Raw genomic sequence first — 11,388 nt, forward strand, 5'->3', positions numbered from 1 at the left:
TAGCCTACTATATACCTTAAAATATTTGCCTGTCCTTGTCATCAAGCACCAACTTTCCATTCCTACCGACTCCTCTCCTCTGTTTTCAACTATATTCAGGCTACCCTTTGGTCCTGTTGCCCTTTCTGGCTGTTGCTTCTCTTTTTTTCATTACCAGATTCCTTAAGCGATTGGTCTATACTTTCCCTCCCTTCTTAAGAAGGTACTTCCTGGGACGCCTGGATGGCTCAGCAGTTGAGCGTCTGCCTTCGGCTCGGGCCCTGATCCAGGGATCCTGGATTGAGTCCGGCATCAGGTTCCTTGTGGGCATCAGGTTCCTTGTGGGGAGCCTGCTTCTGTCTCTGCCTCTCTCTTTCTCTGTGTCTCTCATGAATAAATAAAATCTTTAAAAAACAAAAACAAACAACAACAAAAAACAATGTATTTCCTCTCTAATTCCACAAAAACCTACCTTTTGCTCAATTCAATTAAAACTTCTTTCTTTGGAGCTACCAATGACCTCCTTTTCTTTGGCCTCTTGGTAGCTTCTTATTGATTATATTAAACTTCATCTTCTAGATTCTATAATACAGACTTGGCTATTTGCCAACCTCTTCAAACAATTCTCCATTTTCTTGGTTTATTCCTCTTCCTCCTCCTTCTTCTAAGTACAGGCACAGTCATTGGCCTTTTGGTCTCCTGTGTATTGACTCTACTGAGCTTGTCTACTTTTGTAACTGTGACTTTGCACTTCGAACTGTAGCTCTGATCGAGTTCAGCTACCTTTAGGACACCCTCATAGGGTTGTCACCATAAATTCAGCTTGGCCAATACCTAAATTATAACTTCAGTCCTAAACTGCTCTGACCTTCCACAGTTCCCATTTTGGTCAGCCATTTACCCAGACATCCATATTCAAATGTGTAAGTTATTTCAAATCTCCCCTCATTTATTGCCCGCTGCATTTCTTCAAAATCTTTTTTTTGTTTTTTTGTTTTTTTTTTTTTAATATTTTATTTATTTATTCATGAGAAACTCAGAGAGAGGCAGAGACGTGAGACTCAATCCCAATACCCCGGGATCACAAGCTGAGCCAAAGGCTCAACCATTGGGCCACCCAGGCACTCAAAATCTTTCTTATTTTTCTCCTCTCCATTCAAAACGCTACTTCACTAGTCCAAGCCTTTAATGGTTGTTTCTGGAATGATATACGTCTCATGCATCTCTCTCCACTTCATTGCATCTTGCATACAACCAAATAGTTCTTCTAAATTACCACTTTCACTGTATCTTTACCACACTGGAGAATTTACTAGGCTCCCCATTGCTTATACATCCAGTCTTTAGCCCGACATTTCAGATTCTCTTGTAATTCAGCCCTATTTTCCCTTACCTATGTGAAATTACCAAGCAAATATTAAGAGCCTTGTAGATTTTAAATTTTTTCTTAATTTCCCACTGTTCTTTCCCATCTACCTTCTCCTCCAATCATATCCTATCCACTAAACAGGCCATGCTTGTTCCATCTCCTCACCAATGCAGTTCTTTCAACTTCCATTCTTTCTTCTGATTGTTTTCATATGTTCATAACTTACTACCAATCAAAAGCTCACCTATCTTTCAAAGTGTATCTCAAACACAGTCACCTAAAAGTCTCCCATGCAACTTCAGCATATACTGATCTCCGTCCTTCCACTGACTAAAAACTTGCCTATGTCATATGCTCTCAATTTATATGTAACTGAACATTGTTATGAACCTTTTTCATTTTGTTCTGTTTTGTAAGTGAGTTTTATACATACTTTGAGGGCAATAAAATCATAGATTTCTTCTTCATCATCATCAGTATCTTTCACAGCTTTAGTCATAGGTTACATAAACATTTAAGTATTATTAAACTGAAATTTAACTGCACCAAATCTTCCCAGGTTTCTGAACACAAGGTTAGTATTAAATCTCAATGGAGGGGCTCCTGGGTGGGCCAGTCAGTTAAGTGGTGGGCTCTTGGTTTCAACTCAGATCTCAGGGTTCTGGGATCTAGCCTCATGTCAGGCTCCACACTCAGTGGGGAATCTGCTTAAGGATTCTCTCTTTCCTGCTCCCTCTGCCCTTCCCCTGTCTCTCTCTTTTTCTCTCTCTCAAAAAAATAAATAAATAAATAAAACTTTTTAAAAATCTCAAAGAAAAAAATCTCAAAGATATGATTGCTAAGCTGAGCTGGACACCTGCATTGCTGTATTAGTTATCTGGTTCCTTCTTCCACCGAAGCCTCCCTCTGTTCTGTCTCCAGCCCTGGGATCTGCCCCACCCCACTACCCACCCCACCATCCCCAATCCACTCACTGGTTCCACTGTCATTGGTTTCAATGTTTCAGGCTTCTGAGGGTCTGCACCTTCTGTTTCATGACTAATGGTAGTCTCTGCTGCTTCCCTTACCTCTTTATCCAACCTGTTCTGCCCTCAGTAGGATCAAGAAACACAGAGTTATCATTGCTTCCATACAACATCCTCAGAGATTATTTAGAGTCCCTCTCTCCTGCACCCCCACCCCCCAAAACCTAAGCTCAGGAATCCTCCCTACTTTATGTTTGTATGGATTATGTACCCATCCCATTCACCAATTCCCTTGACTCCAGGACTGCCCCTCCCTCTCAATGTCTTAGCAAATCTACTGAGTTCTGCCTTTATTCTTTTCCTCAGCTGTGGTTAACAAAGCTGCTTTGGGCCTACTTCCCAGTTTCATTTCACCTAATTGATTTTTATTTCTGCTAATCATTTACATTTCAACATTGCCCAGTTTCTTTTTAACTGTTACCTATCCTGACCCGCTTAGATGTAGAGGTTGCTCACCAGTCTGTCCTCAGATTCAAACATGGAGTAATCAACAGTGAAATTTGCACCAAAGTCATCTGGGAAGGAGAAAAAAAAAATAGTAATGACAAATGAATAAGGTGGCAGTAGGTCTAGAAATGGAGAGAGGAAGAAATTGCTCAGGATACCTTTAACTTGCTCAAGTTGTAAAAGCTACTGGTGTAATCTAATTCTAGTGAACTTTAATGTTAAAGAGGCACCTGGGTGGCTCAGTAGGTTAAGCATCTGCCCTTGGCTCAGGTCATGATCCTGAGGTCCTGGGATCAGGTACCACATCCAGCTCTCTGCTGAGTGGGGAATCTGCTTCTCCCCTTCCCTCTCCCCCTCTCCCCCCACTCATGTTCTTGCTCTGCTTTTTCTCCCAAATAAATAATCTTTAAAAATATGTTTGTAAATGTATTTGCATTTATATTTTCTGCATTTATATTTTCAACCTGATAGCTAAAATAGTTTACAAATATGAAAATCTTCAAATTGTTTCAACCAGTTTCCAGAGAATTGAAAATCACTAGCTTGAGAAATAACATCATGAGCCTTGAAAAGCTCTTTGCTCATAGCCAAATTTCTCTCTGATCTAGTTGTTGCAATTGCATAGAGAAAGGGAAAGTCTCAGAACTAAGTATCCCCCAAACCTCTGCCCATCCTGTTCTAGGTCAGAGCCTTATACATACCATAATTGGGGGTGACTGTATAATAATAGACCACCTGATAATAATCATCCTCTTCTAGTCCTTCTCCATCCTCATATTCTTGTCCTGCGGGGACAAGGACTAGAAGTCAAGGGGTATTTGGAACTCCTTAGCAAGAGAAGGACACCTGAAGTTGATTTCAGTTCTATCAATTTCTTTTCTCTCTGCCTCCCCTCCAAGGGTCTTACTATCTCACTGCCCGTGTACCTCTAAGCCCTTCTCAGTCTTTGGAGCTCCGTATCTGTGATGAGGCCTGTTATTCCATGCCCTTTCAATTCAGGAACTCCTAGAGAGAAAACGGGTCCCTTCACATTCTGTAAACTCAAAATGAGAGCTAAAGTTAATAAGCAGAGATGCCAGAAATGAAGAACTCCAAATCACCTCTCTAGCATTCCGCAGACTGTATTGATTTCTCTTCTCAGTGGCTCTCGCACCGAACACAAACACATATCCTTAGGATTTTAGACTTTAGTTCCGGATCCACTGCTAACTAGCAGAATAACCCTGAAGAAGCCACTTAACATCCGCTCTCTCAAAATGAGTCAGCTGGACCAAATGACCCATCTACATTAGTTTTTCTTCCTTCCCAGGACTAAAAATATGTGGCTTTGACATGATTAGATCAAGGACTCCAGGCCTCCTACTAAACACATCCGTAAGCTCCTTGAATGCTCTCCCCAAACCCCAGGCAATGACATACAAATCTGGAGGAAAAGGAAACAATGAGAGTACCTGGCAGACTGGGAACAAAGGAGGGAAGGAGCCAAGCTACTTTTGGGACTCTCTCCCGGAGGGAAGCCAGTCCTCCATTATTCTAAAGGCCACCCCCCATTTCTGTTTCCTTACTAATATAATGGTTTTTCTCCAACCTTCTGGGAAAGGAGATCCCCGGGCTTATCTCACTATTTTCAGACTGCCCCACCTTTCAAGAGCCTCACCTCTCTCCTTCATCCTGTCAGTAGTCCCTTTCCATCTTGTTCAACACTGGTGATGGAGAGCTGAAGTGATTCTTGTTAGGACACCCATGTGTCTGGGGCTCCATCCGCTGTCAGCTGTCTCTTCTTTCCTCCCCTTCTCTTGGCTCTACTTCCCAGATCTCTCCCTCTCGCCCTGATACTGGACTCTGGCACAGATCAGTGTATCACTCCCCATTAAATTGCACCTCTCACTCTCTCTTCATTTTTCTTTTCTCTCACCGCACTTATGATAAAAGACCTGGCCAAAAAAAGCTCAGGGAAAGAAGTAAACTTACCCAGGATAAGTGGCATGGCAAGGATGGCTACGAAGAGGACATCCATTCCGGATTCTGCACTATTGCTGTGAAAGTAAAAAAGGAAATTACAGCATTTCTAACCAAATTTACCCCGCCTCCCGCCCTCCTCCAAAACTGCTGCAACTCTTCTCCCAGGGGGTAGAATTCCCCACCCACTTGTTGACCGACTAGATCTTCAGTTTACTACTGGTCAGCCAAAGCTGCCCAAATTAAGAGAGGCAAAGTAGGTTTTGATGCGAATTTGTTCACTGAGCTCCCCCAGCCCTAGACTAGATCCAGTTCAGATTAGATCCGATGCCACCACCAAAACAAACAAACAAACAAACAAGCAAAGAGTCAAACCAAAACAAAAAATCCTCAGCCTACCCAGGAGCCTCCCCCCCCACCCCCGCTCCTTCCGTCCTAAGTCCTCACAAAAAGCTCACCCTCTTTCTCACTGTTCCTAGGTGACCACCACGAAGCAGACTTGAAGCTTATTTACAATCGCTTTCTTCACAGTAAAAATGTTCTGAGGAAGGGATGAACATTTTTTTCTAGACGGAAAAAAACCACCCTCTCCTCTGCCTATCTTGGACTATGAAGTACAGAACAATGTCAACATCATTGTCTGATACTCAAAGCGCTTGAGGCATTACTTCTGATAAAAATCTCTCAGCCGAAGCTAGTTTATTTCCTTTCTGGTAAGTACCGAACTCACTTCATTTCTTTCTCTACTTTCTGGTTACAGGATGGAAGAAGGGAGGAAGCAGCCTCTCTTCCTGTGTAGATGCCACCCCCTTCTCCCACTTTCAGCCACTTGGTATGCTCCCTTCATTCCAGCCCACAAGGATAGATTTCATCTCACCCTTCTTTCTGCTTTTATATTTCCCATTTTCATTTAATCCAACTCAGAAGCATTTAGTAATGTATATGCTAAGCCTACTCTGATAAGCAATTCAGGATTCACAGGTAAGAGAATAAGAATAGTTATGCTTTGGGACACCTGAGTGGCTCAGCGGTTGAGCGCAGGCTCAGGGCAGGATCCCGGAATGCGGGATAGAGTCCCATGTCCCGTCCCTGTTCCCTGCCACCCCCCCCAGTTGGGGTCTCTGCAGGGAGCCTGCTTCTCCTTCTGTTTTTGTCTCTGTTTCTCTCTCCCTGTGTGTGTGTGTCTCTCATGAATAAATAAATAAATCTTTAAAAAGAGAATAGTTATGTTTTTAAAAAGGAAGTTAGTAAACATCTACTTAATGTCTACTAAGAGCCAGGCACTATGAGAGTCCCTGTGGAACCACCTGCGGACACATTTGGAGCCTGCTCCTAGCAGTCAGAAGATGCTGCGGTAATGGCTCAAAGGAGAAATGAGAAGACTTGTTATTCTCCTATTTCTTCCCCTGACTCGGCCTGCTAGGCTCAGAAGCAAGACACACTGGAGTTTTGAGCACTGGCCAGGATGTTTTCACGCTCTCAACCTTTTGGGGGGAGGATTTGCTTGGTGATGGTGATATTCCATGTAAATCTATACAATCTATGCCTCCAGGTCCTTTTGAGAATTTCCTGGGGAAAAAAGTAAAACGCTTGTGCGGATGTGCCTGTATGCATTAAGTCATAAATTGCTTCCAGGATGGAAAGGAAGCTGGTTCTCTGAACAATTTCTATAGATTTTTTTGGTACTTTGATTAATCTCTCAAAAACAGTATTCCAGATTTCCTTACTTCACCATCCTGGTACTCTTTTACCTAAACATCCTCTCTAAAGACTGACCCTACCCCCATCCAAATGAGGTTACAATACCCTCCTCTCCTACTTGAATTTCCTCTCACTGTAATACCCACAACCTCTGTGCCTTCCCCCAGCCTGAGGAAAAGACACCACCGAGGTTCATTTTCAGAAAATAAATGGAGGAAGTATGACCTAAAAGGAACTGTGACTTGGCTGGTGTGTGTGATTTTCCTTCAACCCCATAGCTGGAATTGCTTTTTTTTTTTTTTTTAATTTAATTTATTTATTTATGATAGTCATACAGAGAGAAAGAGAGAGGCAGAGACACAGGCAGAGAGAGAAGCAGGCTCCATGCGCCGGGAGCCTGATGTGGGATTCGATCCCAGGTCTCCAGGATCGCGCCCTGGGCCAAAGGCAGGCGCCAAACCGCTGCGCCACCCAGGGATCCCTTACCAACAGTCTTAACTTTCAATCTTAACACAGAATCCCATGTAACCTCTTTCCTAACACTGCTGTCCAGGCTCCTCGTTTCTCTGACTCTCTAGTCATGGCAGATGAAGGCTTCATTAGCGGTAACACTCGCTGAAGTGCATATTTCCTATACTAGCCTGTTGAAAGAGCTCTTACTTTTAAGTCTAACCTTCACGTCTTAGGCAGTAGCTCTAGCTCATTTCCTGTCATTCAAGTAAGAACAATACGCGTCCCTATCTCCCTGTACCTTCTATCCTGTGCTTTCTGTGTATTCGTCCTTTAGAGGTTCCAACAGGATCTTCCCCGCCCCCCGCCCCCCACCCCCCACCCCCTGCAGCTCTTCAAGAAGACGTAGAATTGCTACCACCCTTCCTCCACAAAATCACGAAAGGGAACCGCAGCCAAGGTCCGAGGCTAGGGAGGGCAGAAGGACTACAACTCCCAGCAGGTAGTACTGCCACGCCCCCTCCGCCCCGCCCCCGCCGGCTCGCCATTGGCTTTCGGGATTGGATGGGAGGTGGCCATGGGGCTGCGGCCGGGATTTGTTCCCTCCTCGGCTTCCGTAGAGGAAGTCGCGCAGACTTGTATCTGGGGTTTGGGTGTCCCCCTCCCCTTCCCCGGGGTCCGGGGGTGACATTGCACCGCGCCCCTCACGGGGTCGCGCCGCCACCCCAAGCGGACTCCCTAGCTGGCGTGCTTCCCCGCTCCACCCCTCTCGGCTAGGCTTCCACCCTGCCCCCAGCTGCTCAGCCATGGGGGCCGCAGTGTTTTTCGGATGCACTTTCGTCGCTTTCGGCCCGGCCTTTGCGCTTTTCTTGATCACTGTGGCTGGGGACCCTCTTCGCGTCATCATCTTGGTTGCGGGGTGAGTAGGGGGTCGACAAGACGCGGGAGGGCGCCAGAGAGAGATCCGGAAGGGGTCGGGCGAGCTTGAGAGCCTGAACTGGGGGAGACCAGTCGGAGGTGCAGATTGGAAAGGATCGAGTCAGGGCTCTAGATGATTTGCCTTTTCCCGCAGTTGGTTTCCGCCTTCCAGGGATCGCACAGATTCCTCCTCTTCTCCCAGCGACGTCAGAGGAGGCCCAAGGCCAAGACTTATGAGGGGGGTGTGCTGACCTCCGCCGGCCTAAGAGAGGATCCAGGAATGGACACCTCTCACCACTGTGCGCGTACATTCTGACTTTCATCGTTCTAAAGACTCATTAATCAGATTTCTAGCCCTTCCCCTGCGCTCAGATCCCTAAATGACTCCCTCGGTGGAGACACCGAGCCTATCTCCTCCCATTCTCCCTGACCATCCGGAAGTCTAACTTACACTTTCCATGCTGCAGCCTTGATTGGTTCTCCTCCTTGATTTCTCTGGTTCTCCCTACCCTGGCCTGTCTGATTGCCCTTGTCTCTCCTCAGGGCATTTTTCTGGCTGGTCTCCTTGCTCTTGGCCTCTGTGGTCTGGTTCATCTTGGTCCATGTGACTGACCGGTCAGATGCCCGCCTCCAGTATGGCCTCCTGATTTTTGGTGCTGCGGTCTCTGTCCTTCTACAGGAGGTGTTCCGCTTTGCCTACTACAAACTGCTTAAGTAAGAAGATGGGACGGTTCAGAGGGGAGAAGGGCAGAGGACTGCATTATGAGAAGTGGGGCAGCCCCTGGGTGGTGGTTTGGAAGAGGAGGCACTAAGGGAGGACTTAAGAGGGAAAGGAGCATTTCTGCCCTCCCTCATATTTCCCCTACCCCACCTCACCCCACCCACCCCAGGAAGGCAGATGAGGGGTTAGCATCGCTGAGTGAGGACGGAAGATCACCCATCTCCATCCGCCAGATGGCCTATGGTGAGCCAAGGGAGAGGGACTGGAGGAGGGAGTTGGACACCCCCTTCTCCTAGGGAAGTCAAAAACACCCACATGTTCTCAGTGGCTGCTTCTTTTCCTTCATATCTGACTTCCAAGGAGAGGTGGTCTGGAGGGAGAGTAGGTGTGGGGGAATTGTGACTGGGAATGGGGCGGCATCACTGGTAATCAGGCTATAGTAATCTCTGACATTGATGAGACCCTCCTTCCCCCCAGTTTCTGGTCTTTCCTTCGGTATCATCAGTGGTGTCTTCTCTGTTATCAATATTTTGGCTGATGCACTTGGGCCAGGTGTGGTTGGCATCCACGGAGACTCACCCTATTACTTCCTGACTTCAGGTAAGGTCTGCATTCTGTCTTGCCTTCACGCCCCATCCATCCCTGGCCCTCTCTTATTTATTGGCCTTCTCTGGGAGACTTCTTTGGCTCAACATCTCAGGAGGCTGGGAGAAGATGAGGGATGTATCTCATCCCCATCTCCCTCCCTGCAGCCTTTCTGACAGCAGCCATTATCCTGCTCCATACCTTTTGGGGAGTTGTGTTCTTTGATGCCTGTGAAAGGAGACGGTACTGGGCTTTGGGCCTGGTGGTTGGGAGTCACCTACTGACATCAGGACTGGTGAGTTTGGGACAGGGGCCTGAGTTAGAGAGAAAAAAAATTTAATGGTGAGTGGGATGGAGGGGAGATATATTCTTACTTCTTAACATTTTCAAACATGCCTAGGGAGGAGGCAGACAGGTAAGTGTTTAGAAGTCTCTCACCTCTGCATCAATTGTATAACCTACTGTGGAGATGCTCTGGGAGGAGTTTGAATGGATTGGGCAAACTGTAATACAAATGGCCTGAGGTGAACAGGAGGGGCAGAAACCTCTGAGGGAGCTGAAAAATCAAAAGTCCTCTTAACCACAAGATGTTGGTGCCTTGAAGGGAAGGACTGGGGGATTTGAGTGAGTCACCCGAGGGGAGGTTTGGGTCAAAGGCACGAAGAGAATGCTGGGATTAGATAGAGGGAGAAGCTAACCTCTTTTCTACTCTAACCCCATCCCTAGACATTCCTGAACCCCTGGTATGAGGCCAGCTTGCTGCCCATCTATGCAGTCACTGTTTCCATGGGGCTCTGGGCCTTCATCACAGCTGGAGGTTCCTTCCGAAGTATCCAACGCAGCCTCTCGTGTAAGGACTGACTACCTGGACTGATCGCCTGACAGATCCCACCTGCCTGCCCACTGCCCATGACTGAGCCCAGCCCTAGCCCAGGTCCATTGCCCACCATTCTGTCTCCTCGTCGGTCTATCCCACTACCTTCAGGGTTTTGCTTTGTCCACTGGTGACCTTTAGTCTCTAGGCTTTACCAGGAGAGCCTGGGTTCAGCCAGTCAGTGACTGGTGGGTTTGAATCTTACTGATCCCCACCATCTGGGGACCCCCTTGTTGTCCAGGACTCCCCATGTGTCAGCGCTCTGCTCTCACCCTGCGCAAGACTCACCCCCCTTCCCCTCTGCAGGCCGACGGCAGGAGGACAGTCGGGTGATGGTGTATTCTGCCCTGCGCATCCCACCCGAGGACTGAGGGAACGTGGGGGGGAACCCCTAGGCCTGGGGTGCCCTCCTGATCTCCTCGCCCTGTATTTCTCCACCTCCAGTTCTGGACAGTGCAGGTTGCCAAGGAAAGGGACCTAGCTTACCTGTTGCTGTGGAGATGAAATTAGTAGAGGCTCAAGGGTAGACGAGCTCTCAGTTTCCCAAGTACCTCCTCTCCAGACTGGGCATCTTGGTCTTTTTCTCAGGTCTGAGGGGAACCATTTTTGGGGTGATAAAGACCCCAAACTGCCTTTTTTTTTTTTTTTTGAGTGGGGGCAGGGAAGGGAGGAGGTGTGTTGGAATTCTCCTACCCTCCTTGAACTATATTTTCCTTCCTCAAATTGCTCCTCCTGGCGGGGCTTAGATCTATCCACCTTTCCGCTTTGTCCCAGGCCTTGGGGGAAAGGAAGTGCATGTTTGGGAAACTGGTATTACTGGAACTGTTTGAACCTCCTTGACCACCAGCATCCCCCCCTCCCCAAGGTGAAGTGGAGGGTGCTGCGGTGAGCTTGACCCACTCCAGAGCTGCAATGCCACTGGAGAAGTCAGACTACCATGACACACAGGGAAGGAGGGCAGATTTTTTTCTAGTTTTTAATTGGGGGGTGGGGGTGGGCTGGCAGGGAGGTTTTCTATAAACTGTATCATTTTCTGCTAAGGATGGCATGTCCCGTCCTTTTAATCAAGGTGATTGTGATTTTGACTAATAAAAAGGACTTTATAATTGTGGGGGAACTTGGCTTTTAAGGGAGGGGATAACATGTTAATTGAGATTTCTTTGTCCTTCCACATCTCTTATCCGACCTCCATTGTAACCTGGCAACCTCTGATTGTACGGACAGATGGTACAATGGGCTGGTGGTCTCACATGTCAGGAACTTTGGGTTAAGTATTTTCCAGAGGCGGATCTCCCCTTGCAAGACTGGGGTAAAAAGAGTTATTCACTCATGCTTCTTTTCCCCTGTCCTTTGCCCACCT

General features: G+C 47.0%; 2 protein-coding genes across 4 annotated transcripts in view; one reads left to right on the forward strand and one right to left on the reverse strand.

Annotated features, from left to right (window-relative positions):
- The window catches only part of C5H1orf54 (chromosome 5 C1orf54 homolog), a 9,533-nt gene extending 1,212 nt beyond the window's left edge, over positions 1-8,321 (reverse strand). For 2 of the 3 annotated variants that reach the window (XM_041754000.1, XM_041753999.1), the window contains exons 1-5: positions 8,300-8,321; positions 4,792-4,856; positions 3,522-3,605; positions 2,830-2,888; positions 2,323-2,433 (exon numbers count right to left, since the gene is read on the reverse strand). In XM_041754000.1, the coding sequence (XP_041609934.1) occupies positions 2,323-2,433; positions 2,830-2,888; positions 3,522-3,605; positions 4,792-4,837 (300 nt within the window). In that variant the 5' untranslated portion in view covers positions 4,838-4,856; positions 8,300-8,321. Of the gene's footprint in view, positions 1-2,322; positions 2,434-2,829; positions 2,889-3,521; positions 3,606-4,791; positions 4,857-8,299 lie in introns of those variants that run through there. The other variant, XM_041754001.1, reaches the window with a different exon arrangement.
- APH1A (aph-1 homolog A, gamma-secretase subunit) lies at positions 7,525-11,183 on the forward strand. Its single transcript, XM_041753993.1, has 7 exons — positions 7,525-7,849; positions 8,392-8,562; positions 8,739-8,812; positions 9,047-9,169; positions 9,322-9,449; positions 9,881-10,004; positions 10,335-11,183. The coding sequence occupies exons 1-7, from the start codon at positions 7,737-7,739 to the stop codon at positions 10,397-10,399; spliced, it is 798 nt and encodes a 265-aa protein (XP_041609927.1). The 5' UTR covers positions 7,525-7,736; the 3' UTR covers positions 10,400-11,183.
- Positions 11,184-11,388: the final 205 nt, after the last annotated feature.

This window comes from Vulpes lagopus, chromosome 5 (assembly GCF_018345385.1).
Source record: "Vulpes lagopus strain Blue_001 chromosome 5, ASM1834538v1, whole genome shotgun sequence".
NCBI lineage: Eukaryota > Metazoa > Chordata > Mammalia > Carnivora > Canidae > Vulpes > Vulpes lagopus.

Excerpts from the sequence above, each read along its gene's own strand:
- APH1A (XM_041753993.1), top strand. The coding sequence starts at position 7,737 with ATGGGGGCCGCAGTGTTTTTCGGATGCACTTTCGTCGCTTTCGGCCCG. Across the intron at positions 8,563-8,738 it reads GCCTACTACAAACTGCTTAA|GAAGGCAGATGAGGGGTTAG; the intron begins GTAAGAAGATGG and ends CACCCACCCCAG. Across the intron at positions 9,450-9,880 it reads ACCTACTGACATCAGGACTG|ACATTCCTGAACCCCTGGTA; the intron begins GTGAGTTTGGGA and ends CCCCATCCCTAG.